The following is a 26,481-nucleotide window of genomic DNA, read 5'->3' on the forward strand; positions in this document are numbered from 1 at the left end:
GCTATGCGGGGGCTTGTTCGTCGGGAAGAGTTGAGCGATATTGCAGAGTTGGAGGGCGCCTCATTGCGAGAGAAGCAGGGGCAACGGAAACGAAAGTGCGTGTCATATCAAATGCTCCGCTGCATAACACTGAGCTTCGCTCTAGGCGTGCCTTGTCGGAATCGGACAAGGAGAACGATGCGGAGGCTAGCAAATTGAAACCCAAACGCAGCCGTCATCAAGGAACGCTTGCGAAGGCGATCGAATCATATGCAAGTACAAGCGCCCGCCGACTCGAAGATGCTCGCAACCTTGACAGGGAGCGGCATGATCAGCTCACTACCAACCTCGACCGTGTTGCAAACTTCCTGGGCGAACTTCGTCGACCTACAGAAGCAACAGAAGGAAGATGAGACATGCCATCGCCTCCAAGATGCAGAACGACACATCCAACTCTTGTCCATGCTTCAAAAACCTTGGTAAGTACTACGTCGCCGCACAAGTATCTTATATATCATCTATAGATTCAATCTCTTCGTCATCTTCTTCCTGTGAGTCCTCTTCGAACGCGCTTTGCATACACCACTCATCCAGTTCTTCGTCAAGTACTGCTTCTCCATGAAAATACTCTTCAAGACTTGGGGGTGCACATCCAAAGTAGTTCGATATTTGGGGGCGGTGGAATATCGTGTGGGCGTTGATAAGAAGGACGGCGACAAGATAGTATAGGCCGCACGGTGATAGTAGTAGTCGTTGATTTTGGACAACATCTAGATATGGAAATTGTTTTGTGATTTCTTTGAATCCCCATTCAACAGATTCGCGGCAGCGGCTCATCTTCGCGTTGAATCGGGATTCTGCTGATGTGAGATTGGTGCCTTTGTATGGGGAGAGAACATGACCTGACACTCCGTAGGCAGGATCACCATAGATACACAATCGCCGACCATCAGGAGACCACAGATGCTTCTCCAGTATTGGAGCAATGCCGCTCTGCTGATACAGTGTCTCGTCATGGCGTCGGCCTTCCACGGGGCCAAAGATGTGGGAAATTAGACCGTCCGGTGTAACGATGGCATGGTATTTGAGACAGTGAGTGCGCTTCCATCCGTTATACACCAGCCGCTGATTCCGAACTGGCCGGGCAATCCTGCGGATAGTGCCATCGATAAACCCAACAACTTGGTCTGTGGGTGCACCTTTGTTGTGGATAACAGTCCCGAAGTAGGCTAGCTTTTCACGTGTAAGTCGATTGGGGTCGAATCGAAGAACATGCTTCCATCGCGAGTAGATGGTGCTGGCCATGAGACGTGTGAACCGTGAAAATCTTGATCTTTCCCAGCCGAACTGCATCTCGATGTCGTTCAGTCGTGAGCGGTGGGTGAGTCGGGCAAGAAGCATGCACAAAGCTGTTTTGCTGTCCTCGCGATTGCGTGATTCAGGACATATGATATATTCTGGAAGATCGAGTGCCAGCACTAGAGATTCCGTCTCATGCCGAGTAAACCTGATGCAGTCATCAATCTCAGTGAAAGAGCTGATTGGGCGTACCGGAAATGCTCCAACCACCAATTGTCACCATGAGAATTCACGTCAATTGGCCCGCCATCACGAAGGTTACTGAGCCGTGAGTCCCATCGGTCTTCCTCCCTCTGAGCCACCATGCTCAGCATTCCCTGGAATTCCAAGTCAGCTTGAAGGACGTGAGCCTCCATTATCGATGGTGGATGAAAGACAGTGCCAGAATTAGCCGAGAGTTGTATCCTCGTGTAGCGGTTGATTGATCCGGTCCATCCGGAGCGGTTCGCTTGCGCAACACAGATCAGCGGTTGAACCGCATCAACCGCTGGCTGCGCAACGAATCTAATGGCATGGGTTGGCCCAACCCATGGGTCAGACCTACCCATGGACCCTTGGGTCAGTTACCCATGGACCCATGGGTATGTAGTCATGCAATATGAGTAAGCAGTCAGTGTATGTAATTTGTTTTAAACTTTGAATTTATTCAAAGCCATGGGTTTCTATGGCCTTTCAAGTGAATTTATAGGAAGGTCATATTAGTATTAATCAATTAAAGTACTACTACTATTATTTTATATACAAAATATAACAGTTTACTCATGGGTTTACCCAACCCATGCATACCCATACCCATGGGTACGGGTATGGTGGCTGTGCGGGTACGGGTATGAGTAGGGCCTGCGATACCCAGGGGTTTACTCATGCCATTCCCTAAGCATGAATAAAAGCTACGGGAATACACGGAGGGACCGACCTAGCAGGGGAGGATCCAAAGAGAAGAAACTCTAAGGGTCCGCCTGCTAGGGCGCCAACTATATACTGGTTGTCCGTAACTGCCCGACGTAGAGCGCAGAAGGCCTGAGCGGTGTCGCAGGCTCTGTCCCAAGGTGATCATTAGGAGGGTCTTGATGGATCGGGGATTGTGCGGGCGAAGGAGGCCGTGGACGATGGTCGGGGTGGGTCGGAGCGTCCGAGGGGGCGCCGGTCGGATGCACCTCGGATGCGTTTGGAGGGTCCGAAGGAGGCCGAAGCAGGGGTTCCCCTGACAATTATGCCAAATGCATAATACAATAATGTGGTCTTGAGGAGCATAATAAATCTATAATATAATATAATGATAACTATGTAAAATATTATATTATAATTTTATTACCTTCTGCAACAAACCTTTAACATTTTCAATCTTGGTTTTCAGTATATGATTTGGTAGCAATATTATGCAATGCTTTATAACTCTCAATCCCTCTGTTAGATTGTGTTTGAACTTTGAGAAGACCTTTCAGTCACATATCTGTAGTGAATTGCCTTATTTGGAAACTATGACCACATTACAATATTAACAGTATATAATGATAGTATTGTTTGTTCAAGCCAAGCATTCTCTCACCCTAGTCATTGATAGTTAGATTATATAAGTCTTTCTCAACTGACACTATTATCATGAACAGGTAGCAACTAGTTTTATGAATATATGCAATAAGACTATTTATGGTATATAAATACAACTAGGACAAGAATAGAAGTAGTACAAGTGTTTGGTGACACCAAAGTTTAGAGCTGACATTTAAATTATTGGAGTGATATATTATGCTAGAGCTATAATAATAATATAATAATATTGTAATATAGCATAATATTGGTTCTGGCTACTACATATAATATAATCATAATAATAATATGGTATGATTATACTAGTAAATTGTAATATAATAATGGCCAGCACTATGCAAAATGCTGGATGAAGAATCCTTGCAGGATAACTGGATAAATGAGAAGGGGTTTTAGTGGGTATTCTACCCTGGAAGAAAAGTGTTGGATGAACCACACAATAGTAGGCATCCTACACTGGTTTTAAACTGTGTATGAAGGCATTTCCCCCTGAGAGTTACTTCACAGCATTTTACAAGTTGCAATTCCCAGTGTACCCAGCAGATATACTTTGCAATGCTTCTGCAGACTGAAGTTCATTACTCCAAACACCCCAGAAAAAAACCAGTAATAGTCACAGTACTAACCAGTAGTACCGGCCAGCAACCACAAGTTTGAGCTTGACTTTATTTAAAACTCTACAGTATTCAAAACAATCACAAGGTTATCGCTCTTCCACCCGTTCACCATCTGTATAAGCTGGTGGCGCCGTCGAGACAAGTGAACCCCGACGATTAGCGCGCACTTGATGCCGGAAACCTTCTATCTCGATCTGCATCTGCCTCATCCGCTCGTCAATGGAGGCCGCCCCCTCCTGCATTCCTGCAGCGGACGATGAGTCCGCCACAGACCCGGAGCTACGGCCCGCGCCAGAAGTCGAAGTTGCCTCCGAAGGAGGTACTTTCTCTCGCCTTGCTGGAATATTGGGTGTCACAAACGGCTCTGGTTCGACCTCCCGCTGCTGCGCCACGCGTTTCCTTTTCATCTTGGACCACAATAGCCAAACGACAATTGCGACCAGGACCAGTCCGACGACTGCGCCGACAACGCTGCCCCCAATCACGCCTGCAGAGGCCTTTTTTCTGTGTGTGGGGGTGGCAGAAGATGACGGTGAACTTGCACTGGTTGGTGATAGCGATGAGCTTGACGACGGACTCGGTGGGAAGGCCAATATGGGTCTCTCATGAGGCGTCCCGAAATCCGGCGTATAAGTGATATAGTCAATCTGTGCAGAAGGTGCCGCGCTCCCGGCAACATTCACAACCGTTGCAGTTAATGTGTGGTTCCCTGGTGAGACTGTCGTGCTGAAGTACAAGAACTGCGGGGCGACGAAACCATTTTGCATAGACGCAGTGTACGATGTGGTGTGAGTGGTACCGTCGATGTTGAACGTCATGTTGAGCTCCCAGTCGTCTGTGGCGATGCTTCCAGGCGAGATGCCATAGACGGCGATTGAAGTGCCTGTCATGGAGTACGTGAGCGACAACATAATCAAGAGTGCCGCGACGAACCAGAGAAGAGGAACTGGAAGGAGTCTCCGACTGTCGCGCTCGTATGTGTCGAGTTACCGTGAGGGTAGAAGGTCACCGGGAAATTCGGTGAACTGGGTTTTGAGGGGTCAGTGAACGGGAATGGGGGGAGGAAACAGTCGCCTCGAAGCTGGTAGTCGCGCTTGATAGCCCATGATCCACTCCATCGAATCTCCCCACTTGTATCGTCGACGAACGCGGTCTTCCCCTCGATGTTGGTGAACTCTCCGACTTGAACAACCATGTAGTCGACTGTCAGGCCCAGAAAATTCATCAGCCCCAGCGATATCGGACCTGCTACCGTTGCATTTCCGGTAGAAACTATCAGTCCGAGGGAAGCAGGAGCGGGGTATGGGTATGATGTAAAGGTTTTAGCATCGCTTGTATTTGAGCCAGAGCGAGTCGAATCGCCGACCAAGATTGTCTGATTGAAGTTTTTGCCGTTGAAGTAAGGCAAATTTGGCGGCGTCATTCCATAGAGCGCCATAGAAATCCCTGTGCAAGACTAGTTAGTCAAGCTATTCCAGTGTTTTTGGGTACATGCGTACCATCTGCCTGAAGAGTCCACGGCCCAGCCAGGGTAAGGCCCGAGAGATCAAAGACCGTCAAGGTGTCGTTGAAGCGAGACGGATACGATGGACTGTCGATGGGCGTACGAAGTCCGCCAGGAAAGCCTTTCGATTGGGTTGGAAAGTCCGCATCGTCGATGATGATGCTCATGGGCTCGAGCGCCGTTGAAGCGACCATTGCGCGAAGAGACAGACCAAGCAGCGCGAGCGTCACACTTCCGAGCTGTTAAGACGGGGCTTGTATCAGAAGGCTGCCAACACGGTTGGCCTGAGAATTTCGGGAGCGTGGGTCCCGCATACAACAGCGCATCCAAGTCGACGGTTTCGCTGGGTACCCAGGCTGCGTATTTTTTCACCCGAGCTGGCAACGATTTTGAGTTGCATTGGGTCACCTGCAAACAGCGATGCCCCATGAAACTGACTCCTGGGTTTACGTCATAGCGATGCAGGTCGCATTACCCCATGTAAGTACGCTGTAGCCTGTCAGGAAGACGTTGATTCAACTTGAAATTGTGCAGGTGTGATCATTTGTAGAAGCTGTAGTCCCAAATGGCGCAACTTCATTGGCAGAGGCAGCGATTCGGGGCCGGTGGCGTCAGACCATTGAAGGCATTTTCCCGTTGCCGCATGATATGGAAGATGAAAAGCTGAGAATATGACGTAATCAGTGTTGATTCGCGGAACATTTACCGTGACTGCGTGACGCCTCTTGCCTCAGACTCGGATTCAGCACCAAAATAACACTCGGACTTCCCGGACTTTTCTAGTATTTGCCTAGTGTCCATGACCACCACTGACCGAGCAGTGTAATGCGTGCGGGAGGCGTGGGGCCATCTAGGGTTCTCAGGCTGGTCTTAAGCGCCTATCCAGTGATTGAGCTGTGAGGCTCTTTGCTACTAGCCACCATGAGTCTGTACGCTATCTTCCATCCTCGCGACTTGCCTGAAGTACTGTTTACAGGTCCTACTGTAGTTCTCCATGCGCGAACCACTGTCCACCCCATCACCAGGCCATTCTCAACGTATGCCCACCACATCTCCTCCACAGCAACGAAGCGCCGACAGAGGCGCTGACCAAAGACGTCCAGCGCTGCATCGGGGACGCTTTTCAAGAGATATTCTGTCTGGACGTTGAGCGTGCACAACTCCAGTCCACCATCCAGCGCCTCGAAACCCGCCAGATAGTCCTCTACAACTTCATTGACATGCACAAACCCGTTATTGCGCCGGTCCGGAGACTTCCGAGCGAAGTCCTCTGCGAAATCTTCTTTCATTATGTGGTGTCGACTGGGAAATATCAGCAAACCAACTTTACCCCATTCACTTCCGTTTGCCGCAGATGGCGCGACATTGCTTCAACCTACCCTCGATTGTGGCGGACCCTCCGTGTTGATTGTGCTTCCAACAACTGCTACCCTGGGTACTGCTTTTGCGAGACAAGGACATGGCACCTTTTGCAGCGCTCTAGTTCCGTCCCTCTGAATATCGAGATCAACTCGTATTCATCAACTTCAGGCTCTGGCAGGCTGCTTAGTTCGCTGCTCTCCCAATCCAAACGATGGGGGTCCGCCACCCTCACTATCAAAGCCGAGCTATACGACAACTTGTTTGTTGGCCGAGCAATTGAATTACCTCAACTTAAATGCCTTTCGATTGCTTTTATCCGGCCTTATGGATTGCATTCGAATGAAATCGTCCCATTTATTCGCTCCCTCCACTCCCTTCAAGAGCTCGCACTACACATGAACTGGAACCGTGGCCCAACAGCGCTGAAATCTATATGGGGTCGTTTGCGTAAATGCGTTTTGCGTGCTTGTCTTTTAGATGATGTTCTCCAAGCGCTGCCTGCGCTAGCAGCCCACGCATCCGTGTCTCTCTTATCATGTCAAATTCACGGCAGTGCCATCCCATTGCTGGAAACTCCCCTCGACTGCCTTGTTTCTTCCCTATCATTCGAAGAATGTGGCGAAGACTTCGTAGCGACCATTATGCGATCTCTGACGACGCCATTTCTGAATCGACTTGCCGTATCTGGCTTCGCAAACACCGGGCTCCTCGTAGATTTACTATTACCTCTGCTGAGCCGCTCCGATAATGGTCTCACGCATCTTGCGCTGGACTTGCCATATACGGTCCTTGCAATGACCGACCTCTTCGTTCTTTTCGACTCCCCAAATACCAAGTCACTGATCGACCTGGAACTGAAATGCAATGGCTTGATGTCCACGGCCCTGATGCAGTCCCTGACAAAATGGGCCAACGCAGCTCCCCGATTGCATACGCTGGCGTTTCGCGGTTGCCAGAACTTGGACGAAGTTTGTTTGTTGGATCTGCACACCAAGCGGAAGGGAGTCTTGCATGAGCTGTGGTTGATGTCGGATGTCCCCAGCATACCGCCCATGATATCAGACACCACCCGGGATGTTTTGAGAGCTGGCGGGTTGGAGGTGGGGTACTTCATGGAGAAGGAATCACCATTCTACTAGTGCTGGCTTCGTTTGTTCGCGTCGTCGTGTAGCTGTCTGTATCTGTTAACGTTGTACATAGTCAAGAAGAGATTCAATACGTCACGTGTCAGCTGGCCAAGCATCACCAAACAACGCGTCTTCTCCTCGACCATGATTGTCCCCATCTCCTTCAACTCTCCTTCAACATCCGCCGCTGCCACAAGCTATCCTCTGCCACCGACCCTAGCGCGCATCTCCCACGCCGAAGTTGTGCTGGTCGAACTGCAAGGCGCGCTCGAAATCCATTCCGCCAAACCGTCTGAGCGCGACGGGAAGCTTGTCGGTCGTCTTGGCATCGACGATGCGGGGGTTCGGTCTTCTTCTTTGCCACCCGATGAGAAACTCACGCGTTTTCTTGACAGAAAACGGCAACTCTGCGGATTGGCCACCACCTTCTGGAGGGCAAGGTCGTGCAGCTCGCGAAGCCGCTCGCTGTTCTGCAGCGCGTTTTAGACGGCCATAAAGAGGACAATATGGACGTGGACGGCGGTGAAGAGCAGCCTGCGCCGTCCGAAACACAGACGACAACCGGCTGGGATGCGATTGCACTGATCAAGCGCAAAATCGTGTTTTCAAAACGGCCCACGCCGATAGTCGGGAGGCCAGCGTAGAAGAAACCACTCGTGCCTTCTCAAACTATATCCTTTTTCGACCATTGCGCTCCACCCACGAATCCCTGTTTATCAAACTCGCTACTGCCAGCGAAAATGACGCCTCTTGCGGGTCATCCTCCTCCTTTACAAGTCAAGTGGGACATTGGAGATAGCCTGCTCCACAGCTGTTCGATGCATGAGAGGGTGACCGGACCCAGAAAGCTTGAAGCTTAGTTCTTCTTCAATTCCCGCTCTGCTCGCGACTCTCCTCTCGAGGCTACTCCTACGTCGACTACCCTCTAGGCATCGCCTGGAACATCACAAGCAGCATGACCTCGACAGTTGCTACCACATATAATCGGTTTTCTGGTGCATCTCTCGACCGCCCAAAAGGCAGACAAGCTGAGCTAGAGATAGTCCATTCCCGATAAGTAACTCCACCCAAGGATCATCGCGCCATAAAGTCCACCAACGAGGAAGAGGAAAGCATGCAGACTCCACAACTTAGACCATTTCTGGTGTGTTGCCGGATCATACTCTTGATACTTCTACTTACTCCGATGTACTTTCGACGTAATCAAAGTAAAGGTGAGAGCCAATGAGAGCCAATGACGCCTGCCACAAAAGAGAAATTTAGGTCTCAGATCTCCAGTCACGCGGCTGGGGGCAGTGGCTGATAAGATTTTGCCTGAAATTATTTGACTTATTATTGTCACTTATTATTCACTGCATGGTCCCAACCGGGAACAGCAGGGTATGTACAACTTATACAGGCACCAAGCTACGGACACTTAGAGCTTTCTCCGTTGTGAAAAGTTGCCGTCTCGCAGAATTGACACCTAATTTATTAGCAGTATAATAGTATTTGCCAAGTAATCAATATCTAAGCTCTCCTGTAGCAGGGGCAGCAAGGTCTGGGGGTGAAGTTCCCACCAGCAAAGCAATCTGGAGAATTTGCTCAATGCCCAGCATTGTACAAGAATTCTTGTATTCATTATCCATTGTACTAAACAGAAGCGACATCGTCTAAAGCTAACTCTACATTTTACACATTTTTTTGGTCTACAAACCGTTAGTATGGTGCCAACACACAAGTCAACATGCATACCTTTAGCGGTGGCGACTTGGCAGCCCACCAGATGATACGGATACCAGTAGATACAGACACACTATGCTTGATGATTTTCTTTTTGGTGGTGGTTACAAGTCCAGAGGGTCGACGGTTGCTGGGTATGTTGCCGCGACTGGACGATTACAAGGAGGAAGCGAACGAATGCATGGATCAAGAAGGAGGTAAAGAATCAATTGAACCCGTCAAAATGACCCTTGAGAATGCGTTCGCCCATAGGGGAAGGGGCACGACGGGGTCTGCCTTCTCCTGCGCTCAACGTGGCGGAGCGGCGAGGCAGGGTGTTGTCACGACCGAAGGGCAGACTTTGAGTAGGGCTGACGGCAGAGTTGGGTGGGACAGTGGGTGGGGAGCGAGAGCGTTTCGTGGGGTCGGGCTATATTCGGAAGAGCGGATGAGTGTCACTATATTCGACCAACAAGCAGATGGACTGACGCTCATGAAAGCACCGCTGAGGGAAAGACGACGCATGACGCCTTGGCCACGCTCATGGTGGGCATCAGGAAGAGAGGGGTTGCCTGGCTGGGCCAGACGCTCGGCAACTGCGGTGCTCGCACGACGCGCATGGTGGGTAGCGGAGACTTCTTTGATATCGCTTTCGTCTTCTGCATTGGCCGTGAGTGAGCTTATCAACGAATACGATAGACAACAACACACCTTCAAAGACCATTGGTGGTGCGGCGCCAAACTTGCGGAAAGGGAACGAACCAGGTGTCTTGGTGGGCGATTGGGCGAGGAAATACGACAAGATGGGCGACGATGCTGGCGAAGGGATGTTGATTCTGGTCGACGGAGAGACAGAAGGGGGAGTTGTGGGCGAGCTAGGAGAGCCAGTAGAGCGTGAGTCGCTAGACGACACTGACATCGACCGCGGACGGGGTTTGCCAGCGATAGGAATTGGCTGGGTGGCAGGAGGGAGTCTGTCTGGACGGGAGCTGGACATGGTGGTGGTGGCGAAGGAAAGAAAGAGTTGTGGCGGGAGAGTGGGGCGCCAAGAGCCGTTTATATCGCTTGCGTCATCAGCATTTGTCAGCATCAAATTCTGCTTCGATTCTCGACTCCACAATAATCTTGCTGGCATAGATACCTCCGTGGGCCCCTCAGCCAGGCTCCACTAGAGCCCCCACGAAGAGACTTGTCGTCGCTAAAGCCAACGAGAGGAGATGGGATGGAATTTGTGGTTACTTATCATTCCCCTGGATCTTAGATCTGCGGGCATCATTATTCACTTACCCCGCATTGCTACCCCAGAGTGGAAAACACGTGCCACGATAACACGCCATTGAGTCGGACGGTCATTTCTGGATACTACTTACTTCAAGTTACGCGGAAGCTTGCAGCGGTCGTGAATCCACTCTTGAGCTGAAGCTGATGTCTTATCACGGCGCTCTAACTCAACCTCGACCCTGCAGCTAAATCTATTCCTGTTTCGCTTGAAAATGACAAAGGGTACGTCTCTGTTCACCTGACCAACTCGGCGATCTCAAAGGCAGTGTCTTTGCCGTCGCGGATTTAATTCTTCCCTTCTTGTCTGGCAGCTGATCGGACCTCCCCGTTTCGCAGCTTCGAATTTGGCCAATTAAGTCTGTGTTGTGGACACCAATAGCCACCTAAATCAGCGGCGATAAGGCTGGGGAGCAGTCTCCTCACACGAGCACAGCGATTTTGGCTTTCCGCTTGGTGTATCGACGAATATCCAGTTCACGCGCACGGGCCACCCTCGATTGAATTCCTGTCGCGCAAAGATATCAAATTGACTGGCGGAGGTGGTACTCTGGTGGTCGGCCTGATAACGTGGACAATGTCGACAGACCCATGCATGGCTTCCACGGACGATTTAAACGGGAGGGGATTTAATGCGGCCTAGTTATCGTCAGTCAGGTATAGTGCTTCATCACCATCTCTACGATCTTTGATGCCGTGGCGTCTGGGCAATGAGGCTACCGTCGAATCGAATTGGAAGATGAAGAAGCTTTATAGGGGATGCGAAGACGGGCTTGAGAACCGTAGGCAACCTGAAGACGCTTGGAGGGTCGGACTTGGACGAATCCAGGTCGGGGACAAAACTAACACAGAGTTGGTTAAATATACGCTGAATCGCTTCGAAAGACATTGACTCTCTCACCGAAGTTTTGCCTGGACAAGCTAGACCGGCCTAGCTAGTGGCCACGGCGTAGCTAGTTGTCGACCATTGACTTCGAAAGAATAGAAGCTTCTTCTTTTCTCATCATCATTGAACGCAATAAGTATGCCGAGAGAGAAACATTCGGCACGGCGAGAAGCGGCGAGTTCCTGTTCGACGCACCACAGAACCAGAGAGCCCTTATTATAGGCTCGTGAAAAATTGAACGTTTTGCTTTGTCCTCGAGAAGGAATGCGGAGCCGCTCGAAAGACATGTGTTATCCGAGTCGTGGGTTGCAATTGATTTGTATCCCGGTCGAATGTGTTCGCAACTTGAAGCTGACCCTGCAGTATCGACGAGCGACCCTGATGGATAACACTCTCCAGCAGGGAGTCAAGTGAGTCGAAGTGACCAATGACCATGAAGGAACGAAGTTGAAGCAATTGAGGACCGTAGATGGTTCTAGCATCGAGGGAATCCCGGGCTGGCAAGATACTACTAGTCGCTGGTGTCTATTTTTGGTGGAGGGTGTTGGATGGTTGAAACTTGCAAGTGGTGATTGTGACTGACGGCTCTGTGACTCACAGTTGCCGTTAACAAACAAACACTCACCAACACCACTCACTCACCTGCTCAACAAAAATTGAACGTGGGTGATACTTTTGAACTTCAACGGTGATGTTGACGCACACAACAGATATTTACTTGGCGCCAGTGCTCTCAGAGCCTGTCCGAGAGTCGTGCTCGAACTAAACAATCTCCAACGCCCCGTGTGTTTTTTCTCTCCACCAGCCGACGCTACAGAATGAATGGGTACTACGACTATCTCTTTTTTTCGAAACCTGACCATCTTCGTAGGCATATCTCTGCGCTGACACCAGTGTCAAGCTCCAATTGTCACAGTGCGCTTCCAGAGAGTCCGGTCCCTGAGCTTTTGCGCAGCAACGAAGTGCCGACTACTGAGCAAGAGGAATCCGCTCGCTCAGCGATCCGCCAGGCGCACGCTATTCTTGAGCTCCTCGAGACTGCCGACCCAAAAGCCAAGTTCGCTCTCCAACGTGACAGGTTGCAGGATTTCATCGATTCCCACAAGCGGGTTATTTCTGCCGTCCGTCGTATACCCAAGGAAATGCTCCTGAATATCGCGTCCTATCTCAATCCACGGTCCACCGAAACGGGCCCGGACGAACTCTGGGCGCTAGTTAGCACATGTGCTGGCTGGCGGAATGTTCTGCAAGGCATAACGAGATACATACACCCCCTGCAAATCACCCTTGATACGTCTATCATGGACGGCCGGGCTGGAATGCGGAGGACCCTGGGTCAGGTCCGCGCAACTGGAGTCGCTGGATTCGTTCTTTCCCTCACCTTACTCAGTGCAAAACTCACTATGAATGACATCGATCCCTTTCTCTGCGAAGTGATCCCATACGCCATCGATCGCGCCGTCGAGCTCAATCTCAACATCTCAGGGGGTTTGTTGGAACGAATCAACTCCCTCGCAGCAGGTCGACCTTTTACTCATGTCCAGTGGCTATCGCTTCTACCTGGTAATGGCCCAGATGTCACGGTGCCGCTCATTGCGAATTTCTTGTCGCTATTTCCCCAAGTCACCCATTTCGGTACCATATTGCAACCGGGACAAAATGAGGCGCTACCTTGGAGTGTGTTACCGCGCCTTCGCACTTGTGAAATCAAGTCTAGTCACTGGGAAGATCTGTTGATGCTGTCTTCAAATGCATCCTTGCCACCTTCTCTGTTAGAGGGCATCACATTTGTCGTATGTCAGGATGTACTGCCTTGGCGGCCAGGACGCTTCAACTTCCGCAGTCGTCAGATCGTTTTTGAAGCATGCCACCCGCTTTTTGTCTCCGCTGTTCTGGGAACACTAGAGAGAGAGCCGTTGCGCAGGCTGGCTATCGATATTGTCCATGCGGCATACACACCCTTCGACCCATATAGTCCCCCCATGGTCCTCACAGTCATTGCACATTATATGAGCCGCTTTCCGAGCCTGACGCATCTCACGCTGATCACGAGGATACAGATTCCCAGCGACTCTCTGGTCACAGAGCTACAAGGGCTTCTCCGAACACCCACCGCTCGGAGAAATCTAACGTACCTTCGACTCGGCCTCACGGGCTTGGTCAACCCCAAGCCGGTTCTGAAGATTTTTCAAAGCGGCAACGTCGCTCCCAATCTTCGCGTTCTAGGCTTCACGGGGTGCAGATATCTCGACAAGACCACCATTCAAGCCATCAACGAGAACCGCAATCATTGCCTCGGGGGACGCAAAAAGCTGGAGAAGCTGATAGTAGATGCGACCAGCTTGTTGCTGCCCGTGGTGTTGGCAGAGTTGGAGAGCAGTGGGTTGAAGGTCGTCGCTTTTGCGCAGAGATGGAATACCGACAGGGTGTCGATGTTTGAGCCTCAGCTCTGATAGAATATGGGTGGTTCAAGTTCGGGAATGTAGCCAAGTAGGATTATGGAAAATAGAGACTGGTTCTTTTCTCAGCATCCAAGTGCATATAAGTATGCCCAAAGAAACATTCGGCGACAAGCGCTACTTCTGAATATAGACCACCACCAAACTTTAAGAATTCTCGGGCTCGTAAGCTCTTGTTGTTCAGGTTCAGGTTGCTGGCTCTGGGGACATCGTAAGTTCGCCAACTTTCGTGAAAGAGGTCAAAATCATTTTGGCATTGAGACTATGTCACACCAGTCTCACTTGATCTTTTCACCAACAGCCACCTACCAGCCATCCGTCTTTTCTTCGCATTCGCCAATGTCAACAAAACGTGCATGTTTTCCTTCATTCAGGGTTAGGCAGATCATGATCGCTTTCGTTCGGTCCGAAGACTCCACCATGACCTCATCCCACAACCCCACCTCAAAACGCTGCAGGCAACGTCAAGCTTTCCACTCAACCCAATACCACCTCAATACCACCCATGCCGCTTTTCAAATCCCACCCCGACCCACCACCCGTCCGTCCCCCTTCTCCCGACCCAGCAACCCGTCGACCCACCGCTGGGTTTTTCGACTTTGGCTCTCTCCGTCGCGTTGCGTCTCCCGAGCCACTGCCAACGCCAACCACCGGAAATACCGCCTACCATTCCGCGCGCTCTGGCTCTTCCTCCTCGTCTGACGACGACAGGATGTCCACCCGCAGTTCCTTCTTTTTCCGGCCACACAAGATGACGGCTTCACCGCCAACCGAACCCGAGCCTTCTCTCCGCAGTGTCAAGCCCCACGACACCACCTCCGTCCGCTCCCAGTCGACCACCGCCTCTTTGTTTGGCTCAATGACACTCAAGAACTTCACCCGCACTGCTGACCGCGATCCCCAAGTCATTCTCGCCCGCGAAAAAGTCGCACGGGCACACGAGGCTGAGGCCGCTGCGGACCGCGCCGTGCTCCATGCACGTGCGCGGGTGAGAGACGCGATGGAGCAGATCAAGGAGCTGGAGGAAGAGGCGAAAGACGAGTATGTTGCTCTTATGTCTGGTCTAGCCTGATGTTAACGATACGAACAACAGGTCTATGCGTGCCAAAGCCAAACGCACAGAAGCTTCGCTTGTCGGGAAAGCTGCACGCGCATTGGGCAGACATGGCTGAGCCATCGACCAACTACGTACGATTTGTCGATTCAGTGGCTTAAGATTCGGATACTTACGCTATACCCACCTACTTCCCATTCTTTGTATTGTAAACTGTCAAATGTACGACTCCTTGTCCCCAACATTGACTTGAGATGGAATCAATTAGACACAGCAGGAGCAACAAAAGCACTTATATGACATGATGTACAGTCTCAAACTCTAAATGTAGAGAATTTTGGCTCGGATGTTTGAAGCTTGTGTCGCGCAGCTGATATCACCACGCTGACATCCAGAGTACAAGGTGAGATATCGGCCATTTCGCACTCGAGCTCAAGATCCCACACGAGCGTGATTTCTTTTGGGTCGCTCGAAACGCCGCCCACGGGTAATATAGCAAAGATCAGGCCAAATGCGGACTTTGGCACGGCTGTGGCTGCCGATGAGGGCCAAGGTGGAGGAGAGTAGGTGATTTCGAGTGGAAAAAGCATGTAGTTGAACGAGGCGCGGAGTGGGAACGTCATATGCTGCATCCAATACTCGAAAAGCGCAGTCGAGTTATTGATCAGGTCGTGCTTAATTATTTTCAACGCAAATTCCAAGTCTTCTGGCGCCAGACTCAGCCCGTTGGACTTGATGGCCGCTGTGTCTACAGGATGGGCCGTCAAGCTTGATTTCCAAGTCTTGACAGAAAATTTACTGACCTGTTGCAACCGCCAGCGTGGGAGAATGAGAAGCGCAGCGAGTCTCATGTTGGCGTTTCCAGTCAATTGCTTGACATCTTTTTGAGCAGTAATTGGTCGTCAAGCAAACTCCGCATCGTAGCGTGGCCACTTGCAAGCACTTCAAGTTCAGTTGGACATCGTTAGCATGTACTTGATCCATCCGATGATACCAACTGAACCATACCTCATCTAAGTTACAACGGTCTGAACGCAGTTCGAGCTTTCCGACAATAGCCAGATTCTGACCGTGGCGTAACACATCCCGCCAGATGATGGCATATGTTCTGGCAGACTTCAAGGAGGCGGATGGCGATAATATTTGCTTATGTGGAGTTGTTCTTGCTAGCGCTTCTTCAACCAGAGCGAGTACGTTTGCCATCCGGCGTAGAACTGAACGGTACGAGAAGAACGCGGGTAAGTAACGGTGCACCAGCCAGTGGTACCCTTCAAGTTGTGCTGAGACCGCAGCGTCACGGACGTCCATCCAAGGGTGAGCTTGCAACAAACCTACGGCAAGTCCGTGCTCTAACGCTAGGACCAGACCCCGAACACCGTCTGCCAACACATAATTGCTGAGGAATCTGCATATGCGCTCGATGATACTGCGGACAAGGCCGCATGTGGTGTTTCTCCAATGAATTTGAAGTCAAGTGCAGGAGTGCTTCCACTGCGATGATCGTTGACTGCCCCGTAAGCAACAGCGGCCGGAGAAATGTCGAATGGAGGCCGATGACGTTGTTCAAATTCACTTGCAGCGCACTGAGCGTCGCCAAATCGCCTCCACTTGAGCGCAAGCCCGCGATATTCTTGCGTAAATGGCCGAGCGCTACCATGGCGCTTTCTCCTCGAGTATTATCGACCAAGGTGAGGAGTTTCTCAAGCTTTGGAGAAGGCAGGGTGAAAAAGTATAGTGGGACGAGATCTGCGGCGCTCGGAGAGCTTCCGCAAGGAAAAAGTTCGCGGAGTTGTAGGAAGAGCCGACGGTCCTGAACTTCGAATTTCCATAGGAAGGCAACCAAGGAGAGTGTTGTTGTGGTGTTTTGGACCAAAGTTCGAAGGGACTTGATGTGTGCATAGGTCTGCAGTAGAGACACAATAGTTGTGAAGGCGTGTGCGGGGGATCCAAGCTGGTGAATAGGGCCATTATGTATGCCGAGACGCCTGAGGGCACGGGCGTAGAGCCACAATCCATGTGATACCAAAGGCCAAGACGAGATCAGAGAGTGGGAAATATTGCTGGGGATGGAGATATCATCCGTTGAGGAAGCGGCGCTCAATCGACGAATAACAGTGAGTATAATAGTCAACACAGCACCTGAAACTTGTGTTTGGAAGACATCGTCATTGGTGACTTCGGGCCCAAGTTCAGTTGAAAAATCCCCACCGATCGTTGGCAATGCCAAATGTGAGACGACTGCCTCGATTATGGGAAGCTCGGCCAACTTTGCTTTAGGGCACATATCTGCAGCCTCTATTACATCGAGTAGTATTTGAGGAGAATTCGAGTCGGTGCCATTCTGTGGGCCCGCGTTGAGCTACGGATTCAATTTGAGCGAAAAATGTGGCAAAACATTGGGTCTCCATCATGATTACCGCATCCAAAAGGTCGTTCATGACTTAACCACGAGAGGAGCCCATTCAAGGATCGAGGTTGCTCAAATCGTTCGTATGAAAAGGCCGAACATGAGTCAGACGTTATGTCACGATGAAAAAGATGCGTTGATGTCCCATCAGATGGCATTCGACAACACGACCAAACAACGCCGCTAAAAATTTCTGTCTCAAGATGTAGGCACGTGTATTTAATTGCTGCTATGGGAGATATTTACGCAGGATGTTTGCGACGGAACACTGTCGGCTTCAGCTTGAAGTTTATAACCTGGACAATGTTGCAAAATATTCCTGTGCTTCTTTGATAGCATTGTGGCTAACAAGATACGCTTGCAACTCGGGGGCTGTAGAGTCGATGAAAAAAAAGAAAATTCGTGGACAAATCAGAGACGCACACCGAAGATACAACCCCCGCTTTTCCGGTTCCATGACCTGCGAGATTGCCTCCCGATTGACAAAGTCGGCGCGCGGCTTCCTGAGTTTTTGAAAGGCCTTGAGTCTCTCTTGGACATGTTGCGGTTGCGTTCCCGGAGGGAATAAACACCCGAGTGCCCCGGCCTCTTCGATTGCGAGAGCGGCACCTTGTCCAAGCGTGGGGAGGGTCGCATGGGCTGCGTCACCGAGCAGCGTCGTCCGGCCCCGAGTCCAGGTAGGCAGCGCTGGGAGAACGCGAAGCCGCCACTTGAGAATTTGGTCGTGTTCTGCTAGCGCGATGAACGCGCGGAATTTTGGGTGGAGGGTCGGGTATGTCTGAAGCAGCTCGGCGCTCGAGCCCGCTGGAGACCATTCTGTTCAATACTGTCAGGATGACATGGCGGAGAAATAGGCCAAACCTGGAGCGTCCTGTGTTGGATCCTCGTATACTGCCGCGACATTCACCACAGTCTTGTCGCGACAATAATAAGCGGCAATCAGTTTATAACTGATGGAGTCCTTGACGAGGATCCCTCGTAGACCAGAGACACCGGTACCTGCAGTAAACCACTCTGGGTCGGAGAGAGTGTCCAACTTCCTCGCATCGAAGACCGTCCTGAAGCAGGAAATGCCAGATGCCAAGGCAGGTTGGGGGTAACCGAGGACCTTGGCACGCAAAGTTGACTGCAAAAAGTCAAAATACAAAGCTAATGTGCGTAGTCAAACGCACATGAACGCCGTCTGCCGCAATAACAAGGTCTGAAACCACGACTGAGCCATCCCCCAAGGTAATCGAACCCGTGTCAGGGTTACAGTCGATAACCCTCCTACCCTGAAGAAGCTCCGCTGGAGTTCCTGGGCCAGGGTTGTCGCAAGCAATGCGTTTGAGTTCATTATGGACATCGGCGCGATGGCATAGGATGCTCTATAACGCGCCTTAAACGGAACAAGAGCGACTTTATGAGAAGCTCACGCGGTTTTGGTCAACGTCTGCGATGAGCCATGGCCGAGCGGCGCCCTCCCCAGTTTCGGAATCAAAATTTGTGATCTGTCGGATGTAAATCTGCAAGTAAACTAGCGGCGATAAGAAGAGACTCACCCCGTCATAGTCGACGCCTCTGAGGTTTTCCCTTCTAACACCGAGGTGCTCGAGTACCCGCAACGCATTGACCTGCAAACCGATTCCAGCTCCAACTTCCCTCTTTGCCTCCGAAGCTTCGAATATCTAAGACGGCGCTTGAGTGGCTTTGCACGCAGTCGAAAACGGTACGATACCTGGACCAGATGTCCACTTCTGCGAAGCGCAATCGCAGCGGCCAGTCCTCCGATACCAGCTCCAACTACGGAGACGCGCAGTGGTGTGGCTGGGCTCATTTGGCAGGTTGAACTGGCATGAGATGAGAAGCAGCAAATAATATAAGAGCCTCGGTAGAACTCCGTGCATCTTCCGTGTAACTTCCGAATTGCCACAACTAGGCGAGTAGCTCAGGCATGCCTGGGATAGAAGGTTTGTAGCAGCTGTATTAGATCAGGTCGAATGACGAGCGGTTTCGGACACAACCCACGATTTCGGCGCAGCAGCACATCTAGACCTTGTCATCATTATCTATTGTAACCTGCGTTAGTGGTCTAGAATGAAGTTGAATGCAGAATCGACTACGATATCAGGACTGTCAGTGGACCTTCATGGCACCGATGTCTGTCTCGTTCCTACCGACTTTCTCGCTAATTGCTCGTTGTGGAACGGCTTTACCATACTCCTTGTCGACCGCTCCGGCAGCGCTGCTATCTCAAGGAGGATACGTTGAAGCAATTCCAGTCTCCGAGTTAAGCCGTGATAACGTCAGCAATTTTGATTCCGCGATCAAAATATTTCTTTGAATCTTTCCATCCATCGACTTCGAACAATGGCGAGGTACTCGTGAAAAACTCGCTCTGAAGGAATTTGACACCCTTTTGACTCTCCATAGCAGCGACCCATTTTCCAATATCCGCAACAACGACTTGGTAACAAGTCCGACTCCAGAGCTCCTGATGAACAACATTGCACCGACCGACATGCAGACAACCGCCATACGCTTGGCCATTCACAACGCCGAAGGCAAACTCGAACAGCTTGAAACCACGGGTCCTGGCTGGTGTCAAGGCGAAGCTTCTTTCCAGCGTGCTAACCTCCGCAAATTCATCAAATCACACCTCCGCATCCTTGCCCCCATCCGTCGCCTGCCTTGCGAGCTCTGCCTCGAGATCGCCTCCTACCTCTCCCCCTGTTCCGCGCATGGGAAGCCAGATGAGTTGATGGCGCTTGCAAGAACTTGTCGTCGCTGGCGACAGATTCTGCAGCGTATTCCCCGCCAAATCGAAGCCCTTCACATCAGCCACCCGGTCTGTAAAGCACGTGGCCGCAGCCGCAGCCGCATGCAAACGACACTGAATCAAGTTCTTGCGACTGGTGCTGCCCCATTTTCACTCTCTATCAACGTAGCGCCGCTCCGCGAAGACACAAAGATGGACGACCTCTGTCGATTTCTGTCAGCTCTCCTTCCCCATGTTATGAAACGCGCAATCTCGCTCACCCTCAGACTGCCTGATATTCTCGTCAAAGAGCTGACAATCCTCACAGCGGATCAACCATTTTTCAATGTACGCGCTCTGTCGCTGTTCCGTTATGCGCCGGAGTCAGACGCAACGACGATCCCAATGTTTCTTTATTTATTTCCGCGTCTTGAACATTTCCGTTCGATGGCTCTGCAACACACCGCGGACTCCTTCAAGAACATCTTGCCGCAACTCAGGACTTGTGAGTTGTACGGTGATCCAAAGACCACGCTGGAATTGGCTTCATTCGTCGAGTTTGCCTATTGGCAAGACAAATTCCTGCCTCCCGTCACTACCGAAATCGCATTCAAATTCTCCAGATGTACCCCCGACTACATTTCGACTGTCTTGCAATGTGTCGCCATCAAGTCGCTGCAGAAGCTGACGATAAGCGGCGAGCCGGATTTGTTGAACAGTGTTACAATGGATTGTGTAGGTTGCTTCGTCAACCTCACAGACCTCGCCATCCTACTTCTGAAGTCCAAGACGAGCGGTTCCTCCGCCGACGCTGACACTACCCAAAGATTAAGATCGATGCTTGGCTCCCCTCATATTCGCCATAATCTCGCACGTCTTCGTCTTGGACTATCCGCAATGGTAGATCCAACACCCGCTCTAGAAATGCTTGCGGAAGACGATGTAGTTCCTAATCTTCACCAGCTCAGTCTGACTAGATGCAAATGTCTCAAGCTCGATGCCATTCTGGCGATAATAGACAGCCGCGCTCGGAATAAAAGAGGGAGGCGGTTGGAAAGGCTGGGAGTGGATCGCCTGGATGTGTCCGATACCCAGACCGCTAGTTTTCTCTCCGAGCTGAGACGAGATGGGGTGTCTGTGGTCGTTGGAATGCATATGGCGTGAGTTTGGGATGGGTAGAGTGCTGAGAGCGGGGGTGGTTTTTGGTGGGTGGTTTTTGATATGGAAACAACATCAATGGGGCTTTAGCTGAACGGAGCGGGGTTGCATTTGCACGCGTTATTTATGAATAGTGTGGTATCTCGTGGATCGAGTAGGAGAACGGTGTCGTGACTGCTTTTCGTTATGGTCCCGTCGTCTTGGGGAGCGTGACCGTGAATGGGAACGAGGTTTGTGTTGAGGGGGAGATGATGAACGGGAAATATGGAGCTTTGGTTCATCTTGGTCTCGATTTTTAGGCGTTGTGGAGGTCGTCGGGGCCACTGGCCCGTATTCGTCGTCTTCATCAACAGGCCTTTTCTCCTCAGTTCCCGATGTCTCCTTCTCTTTTCGGCGTTTCCACATCATCTTTCCTAAACACTTTTCACATAGGACCGTCTTGACGAGCGCGCTTTTGGCTTCTCCCTGCTCCTCATACGAAAAGGGCAGCTCTAGGGTCGTTAATCGTCCACGTTTACGTTTGTCTTCATTCCTGGGGTTGTGGTGAGCGCAGCGCGTGTTGCCACATGTTGACTCCCCAGCGCCGGACAGAACCTCTGATTCGGTCCGCCAGCGAAGAGAAAACTAGAGTGTCATTCAGACAAATAGCTGTGATGCAGGGAGTAGCTCACATTCCCGGACTTGTAGTGCTTCAAGTCGCAGACTGCAAACTCCCGGAAGAGACTTTCATAGTACTTTTCAGCAAGCTGGTCATCCCACGAAGCGGCTTTGGGCTGGGTTTGGTCTTGGTCTTCGCGTAGAAATCGATGCGAGGATTTGAGAATCTCGAATTCACTACGGCCACTGGGCAGTTCAGGGAGCGTCGGACGAGGGTATAAGGACATTTCGGCCGTACGCAAGAAATCGAGTCGTGGGCGCCGGAAGCGAGCAAGTCACGAGCTGTGACCATCGACCAGCACCGCCTACTCCACGACCTAAACCCATACGATGCCGCCAAAGAAGCAGCAGCAAGCAAGCTCCTCGAAAGTCAAGGAGGACAAGGTGTGTCCTCACTGGAGCCCTTCCACCACGATCGCTAAACCCTAAACCGCCCGATAGACTTTCGGGATGAAAAATGTGTGTCTATCTGGCGACCCGCACCTCAACTCAAACTCAACTGGCCGTTCCATAGAAAAACAAATCCTCCAAGGTCAAGCAAGAAGTTGCGCGAATTCAGCAGCAGTCGGCGTTGGCCGGTAAATCGAAAGAGACCCTTGCCAAAGAGCGCGAGAAGGAACTGCGGGCGAAGGAGAAATTGCAGGAGGAGAAAAGGAAGAAGGAGGAGGCTGAGCTGTTCAAGCCCGTCCAGGCCGTGCAAAAGATTCCGTTCGGTGTCGATCCCAAGACTGTGCTCTGCGTATATTACAAGGCGGGCCATTGCGACAAGGGCAACAAGTGCAAGTTCAGCCACAACCGCGATGTCGACAGGAAGGTCGAGAAAAAGAACCTCTACGAGGACAGCCGGGAGGAGAAGCTAGCGGGTAAGTTGCGTTCCTACTATTTTCTGGCCGCCAAACGACATGCCTGGCAGACACGATGGACAAATGGGACCAGGAAAAGCTACAACAAGTCGTTCTTTCCAAGGCCGGCAACCCGCGGACGACGACCGATGTTTGTTAACTCTCCCCCCTCGCATTTTACTTGTTCATTTCCCTTTCAGATCGTCTGCAAACATTTCATCCAGGCCATCGAAACACAGCGATTTGGGTGGTTCTGGGAATGCCCCAACGGCGATCAGTGCATGTACCGACACGCTCTACCGCCTGGATTTGTGCTCAAGTCAGAGCGCAAGGCGGCAGAAGAAGCGGCCAAGGCAAACGTCATCTCACTGGAAGAGTTCCTCGAAGTCGAGGTTTGTTTGGAATTGCTCGTTGTCGAACAACGACTAACTTGAATCTAGCGTCACAAATTGGGCTCCAATCTTACCCCTGTCACCCCAGAAACTTTCGCGATCTGGAAGAAAACAAGAATGGACAAGAAACTGGCCGAGCAAGAAGCCCTGAAGAAAGCGAAAGAAACGCAGAACGCTGCGGGCAAGAACACTGGGCTCAGTGGACGAGATCTATTCGAGTACAACCCAGAGTGGTTTGAAGATGAAGAGGATGAGGAGGATGACGGGTGGGATTTGGACAGGTATAGGAAAGAAAAGGAGGACGAAGATGCCGCAGAGGAGGCATTACGCATCGCCAATTTGTCTCTGGTGGAAGGCGTGCCAATACCAGACAACGGACAATAGTAAACTGCCTTGCATTCGAACACGAACAATCTTCTCGGATTTGAGACAAAGCTTTATAACGTGGATTTCACGTTGCGAGTTGAGGTTAACTACTTCAGCTATCGTCATCATCATCGCCAAAGATAGAAGACATAATGGGGTCAGCCTAAACAGTTGTCAATGATGATTTGTATGGGCTCAGGGTCGGAATTTACCTTGCGAGCAGCCCGAGCTTCCAGAGTCCGACCAACAATGTCGTCAACACGAGCGCGGGTAATCGGCGCCTTGTGGTAATCGATTCCATGATCGCCGTGGTCGACCTCATGACATGTCTCGCCCTCCGTGGTCAACTTGGTATGCATTGCGTGTGCAATCGTGTCGTGACCGTGATCAGCATGGTCAGCGATCCAGTCCTCCCATCGGTCCTCAATATGGAACACGTCAGAGGCATAGAGCGTGGAGCCAACGACAAGTTTGCGCAAAGGTGTAGTGTCGGTTGTGGGACGGGAGAGGGTTCGGTAAATGCCTCTGTGGAATTAGTGAGCAAGGAAAACTAAGGATGATTAGCGCACCCTGCGTTGATGTCCTTCACCAGTTTCTCGTAGTAGGATACTGCGTTCTGGAGGAAAGTCAACCAAGGCAGCTTGGAGGTCAAGGGGAAGAAGTAATACTCTATATTTGTTAATGGTAGGAATGCAGCCGATCACGAACTGGTGTGGGCGTTGGAATGAGGATAAGGATAAGAGGGAAGCAAATGACTTACAAGTTTGATCTTTTGTTTCTTGAAGTTGTCGACGAGGTATTTAGTTGTCAAGTCTATTTGCCATGAGATAACTCTCCAATGAATAACGACGGCAGCTTACAACTCGGATGACTGGCTGGGGGTTCGTCGCCAGGTTCAACACCGTGCGGGGGTGAATCGGTGATGAGAAACACCACTCGTCTTGCATTCAGTCTCCAAGGGGAAGTCAGAGCTGCATCGAGAGCATCAAGCTGAGCTTCAGGCCCATCTCCGCCTCCTTCCGCAACAAGACTGCTGAACTGTTGCCGCAACTGTTCTGGCTTGTCCGTAAAATCGTTTGAGGCGTTGACGGTCCACAGATCTCCCTGCTCGCGATGGTCCCGGAAAGCGATGACGCGGTAGCGAGCAGTTCCGGGAGCGCCCTTTCGGGAAAGCTCGTCCGCAAATGCCTGGACGTAGTTGCGAGATTCTTGGGTCGCAGCGTTGAGGTAGGGTTGCTGGCTTCCGGTGGAGTCATGAACAAAGACTACATCGCTGTAGGAGGTGGCTCAATCGGAGATCGCTAAGATGATAAGGGAGACACGGTACATGTTGCGAGTCTTCTGGTTATTAGGGTTGGGCATGTTTCTGAGAGCTCCCGGCATCTTGTCTGAGGATGGGGGTGAACTTGGAGGGGAATGAGTCGACAACAGCCCATCTTCGTGGTTTATATACTATCTATAATGCCCATCGGCCCATCTGAGTCTGGGGTCGAGAAGACAGGGAGCTCAGTCGCAATCAAAAGTTGGACAGCATGAACGCACATTTCACGCTACTTGCACTCGAACCCTAGCTTGCCCAACCAATCTAAAGTCTTTTTGTCGGGAAGTTCGACTTCCCGAGTCTTCGTAATGTTCAGCCAAGCACAAGGTGTTGACAACGCGAATGCCCGTCGCACGGTTGGACCAGTCACCAGTATGACCTTGTTCCACTGTAAGTGGTTACGAGTCGAAGTTGGTAGGCTCGGAATCATTTTGGTCCTTTTCCAGAGAGCTATAGGGAGGGGACGAAGTTGCTCGGGAGTTGCAATGAATGGATGCAGAATTGAAAATGATGGTTTCATAATCAAGAGCCTCTTCCCTTCTCAACGTTCAGCCCACCAAAAATGTTCCACTACATTTGTTAAGAACCATTGTCGTCATCCCCATATTGACCCATCCAAAAATAGCTTCACTCGTCCAGAACACAGTCCACTTTGTCTGCATGCAGATTGAACTTTTCATCTTCAAAGTCTATACTGTTTTCAAGACTCTGCTGGGGCTACTCTCGACTTTTCAAGCCCATACGCTTCGCTAGGTTCAATAATACCCAACAGGCTCTACATTTGCGGCATTCAATGCGCGGTCGGAATAGAAACAAACGAAACAGAAGATGCGCGCCGGTGGCGGCTTGGTCTCTCTACCAGAGGACGCTTCTTGGGCCGCTTTTTGCTCCCCAAAGCTCTGCATATCATCGTTAACGGTCACAGTCGCCTCTCGCCAGCACTCACATCTCCGGCTGGCGATCTTTCAAACATGTGGGCAACGAGTCGGCTCCACCCGCGTCAGATCTACACGTTCGACTTCTCGAATTTGAGGTTGAGGCAAGTCCTCGGACTCCCCGCTGCGCGGCATGAGTAGCTGTGTCGCAAATGGATGAGCGTCGATCGGTAGGAGGAGGAAAGCAAAAGAAACAAGAAAGGTTAACCTGAGAAGTGGTCGAGAGCGGGGATGGCAATCGCAGGAACTTGCCAGGGAAACTTGGAGGGATGGAAAGAAAACCGGATTCCGCACTTACAGGGGATCATACGCCGCAATACCGCTCTAAGTCGAGACGCCAGAACGAGCATGGAGATGTTGAGGCTGAGGGGTTTCAGGTTGCTCGAGGGAGATTCGGCAGTGAAAGAGCGAAACTGCAGTGGAGGAGGGAGGCAAGAAGAAGAAGCAGTCTGAGAGCTTAGCTTTTGCATCGGAGAACCGGAGAGTTCGGAGGGGAATTGAATCACCTAGTTTTAGATGAGACAAACTCAGGGAAAGCTTCTGCTCTGAAGAAGCATAGTATAAAGCTTGTTTCGACGTAAAATCAATCACTATAAAACGCAAAAACAAGCACACATTTTGGTGTGCAGCATCGCAACGTTGAAGCAGTGAATCTTTGGGGGAGGGACTCACTCAGAAGAGCACAGAGTAATACTACAATGATAGTCAAGACTACCATATATCTATAGTCCCAAGTCGACAGCCTGCGCACACTTCCCACCATTCAAGGATACCCCTCGGACCGGGTCG

At 51.0% G+C, this 26,481-nt stretch overlaps 11 protein-coding genes across 11 annotated transcripts; 4 read left to right on the forward strand and 7 right to left on the reverse strand.

The window, feature by feature from the left end:
* Window positions 1-486: 486 nt before the first annotated feature.
* On the reverse strand, window positions 487-1,886 carry MIND_00279800 (uncharacterized protein; the record flags this gene model as incomplete). Its single annotated transcript, XM_037359669.1, has 2 exons — window positions 487-1,486; window positions 1,531-1,886. 2 exons carry the CDS (start codon window positions 1,884-1,886, stop codon window positions 487-489), a joined length of 1,356 nt encoding a protein of 451 aa, XP_037224764.1.
* Window positions 1,887-3,592: 1,706 nt separating this feature from the next.
* MIND_00279900 (uncharacterized protein) lies at window positions 3,593-5,204 on the reverse strand (the record flags this gene model as incomplete). Its single annotated transcript, XM_037359670.1, has 3 exons — window positions 3,593-4,389; window positions 4,440-4,952; window positions 5,006-5,204. 3 exons carry the CDS (start codon window positions 5,202-5,204, stop codon window positions 3,593-3,595), a joined length of 1,509 nt encoding a protein of 502 aa, XP_037224765.1.
* A 727-nt stretch (window positions 5,205-5,931) lies between these two features.
* MIND_00280000 (F-box domain-containing protein) lies at window positions 5,932-7,511 on the forward strand (the record flags this gene model as incomplete). The annotated part of the gene is made up of 2 exons (XM_037359671.1): window positions 5,932-5,939; window positions 5,987-7,511. 2 exons carry the CDS (start codon window positions 5,932-5,934, stop codon window positions 7,509-7,511), a joined length of 1,533 nt encoding a protein of 510 aa, XP_037224766.1.
* Window positions 7,512-7,637: 126 nt separating this feature from the next.
* Window positions 7,638-8,143, forward strand: MIND_00280100 (uncharacterized protein; the record flags this gene model as incomplete). The annotated part of the gene is made up of 2 exons (XM_037359672.1): window positions 7,638-7,841; window positions 7,895-8,143. The coding sequence occupies exons 1-2, from the start codon at window positions 7,644-7,646 to the stop codon at window positions 8,141-8,143; spliced, it is 447 nt and encodes a 148-aa protein (XP_037224767.1). The 5' UTR covers window positions 7,638-7,643.
* Window positions 8,144-9,426: 1,283 nt separating this feature from the next.
* MIND_00280200 (uncharacterized protein) lies at window positions 9,427-10,290 on the reverse strand (the record flags this gene model as incomplete). The annotated part of the gene is made up of 3 exons (XM_037359673.1): window positions 9,427-9,630; window positions 9,690-9,859; window positions 9,912-10,290. The coding sequence occupies 3 exons, from the start codon at window positions 10,288-10,290 to the stop codon at window positions 9,427-9,429; spliced, it is 753 nt and encodes a 250-aa protein (XP_037224768.1).
* A 4,023-nt stretch (window positions 10,291-14,313) lies between these two features.
* MIND_00280400 (uncharacterized protein) lies at window positions 14,314-14,995 on the forward strand (the record flags this gene model as incomplete). Its single annotated transcript, XM_037359674.1, has 2 exons — window positions 14,314-14,864; window positions 14,917-14,995. The coding sequence occupies exons 1-2, from the start codon at window positions 14,329-14,331 to the stop codon at window positions 14,993-14,995; spliced, it is 615 nt and encodes a 204-aa protein (XP_037224769.1). The 5' UTR covers window positions 14,314-14,328.
* Window positions 14,996-16,171: 1,176 nt separating this feature from the next.
* Window positions 16,172-17,315, reverse strand: MIND_00280500 (uncharacterized protein; the record flags this gene model as incomplete). The annotated part of the gene is made up of 2 exons (XM_037359675.1): window positions 16,172-17,236; window positions 17,295-17,315. The coding sequence occupies 2 exons, from the start codon at window positions 17,313-17,315 to the stop codon at window positions 16,172-16,174; spliced, it is 1,086 nt and encodes a 361-aa protein (XP_037224770.1).
* A 258-nt stretch (window positions 17,316-17,573) lies between these two features.
* Window positions 17,574-19,100, reverse strand: MIND_00280600 (FAD/NAD(P)-binding domain-containing protein; the record flags this gene model as incomplete). Its single annotated transcript, XM_037359676.1, has 7 exons — window positions 17,574-17,656; window positions 17,708-18,100; window positions 18,146-18,410; window positions 18,457-18,651; window positions 18,700-18,774; window positions 18,826-18,951; window positions 19,002-19,100. The coding sequence occupies 7 exons, from the start codon at window positions 19,098-19,100 to the stop codon at window positions 17,574-17,576; spliced, it is 1,236 nt and encodes a 411-aa protein (XP_037224771.1).
* A 2,199-nt stretch (window positions 19,101-21,299) lies between these two features.
* Window positions 21,300-22,063, reverse strand: MIND_00280700 (uncharacterized protein; the record flags this gene model as incomplete). The annotated part of the gene is made up of 2 exons (XM_037359677.1): window positions 21,300-21,803; window positions 21,851-22,063. 2 exons carry the CDS (start codon window positions 22,061-22,063, stop codon window positions 21,300-21,302), a joined length of 717 nt encoding a protein of 238 aa, XP_037224772.1.
* Window positions 22,064-22,166: 103 nt separating this feature from the next.
* MIND_00280800 (Translation machinery-associated protein 46) lies at window positions 22,167-23,454 on the forward strand (the record flags this gene model as incomplete). The annotated part of the gene is made up of 6 exons (XM_037359678.1): window positions 22,167-22,220; window positions 22,278-22,295; window positions 22,351-22,699; window positions 22,750-22,829; window positions 22,879-23,070; window positions 23,119-23,454. 6 exons carry the CDS (start codon window positions 22,167-22,169, stop codon window positions 23,452-23,454), a joined length of 1,029 nt encoding a protein of 342 aa, XP_037224773.1.
* Window positions 23,455-23,548: 94 nt separating this feature from the next.
* On the reverse strand, window positions 23,549-24,819 carry MIND_00280900 (VWFA domain-containing protein; the record flags this gene model as incomplete). The annotated part of the gene is made up of 7 exons (XM_037359679.1): window positions 23,549-23,599; window positions 23,649-23,961; window positions 24,006-24,052; window positions 24,105-24,143; window positions 24,197-24,249; window positions 24,297-24,709; window positions 24,764-24,819. The coding sequence occupies 7 exons, from the start codon at window positions 24,817-24,819 to the stop codon at window positions 23,549-23,551; spliced, it is 972 nt and encodes a 323-aa protein (XP_037224774.1).
* Window positions 24,820-26,481: the final 1,662 nt, after the last annotated feature.

The sequence above is a fragment of the Mycena indigotica genome (genome assembly GCF_014461135.1).
Source record: "Mycena indigotica strain 171206Taipei chromosome Unknown Mind.scaff0002, whole genome shotgun sequence".
Taxonomy (NCBI): Eukaryota; Fungi; Basidiomycota; class Agaricomycetes; order Agaricales; family Mycenaceae; genus Mycena; species Mycena indigotica.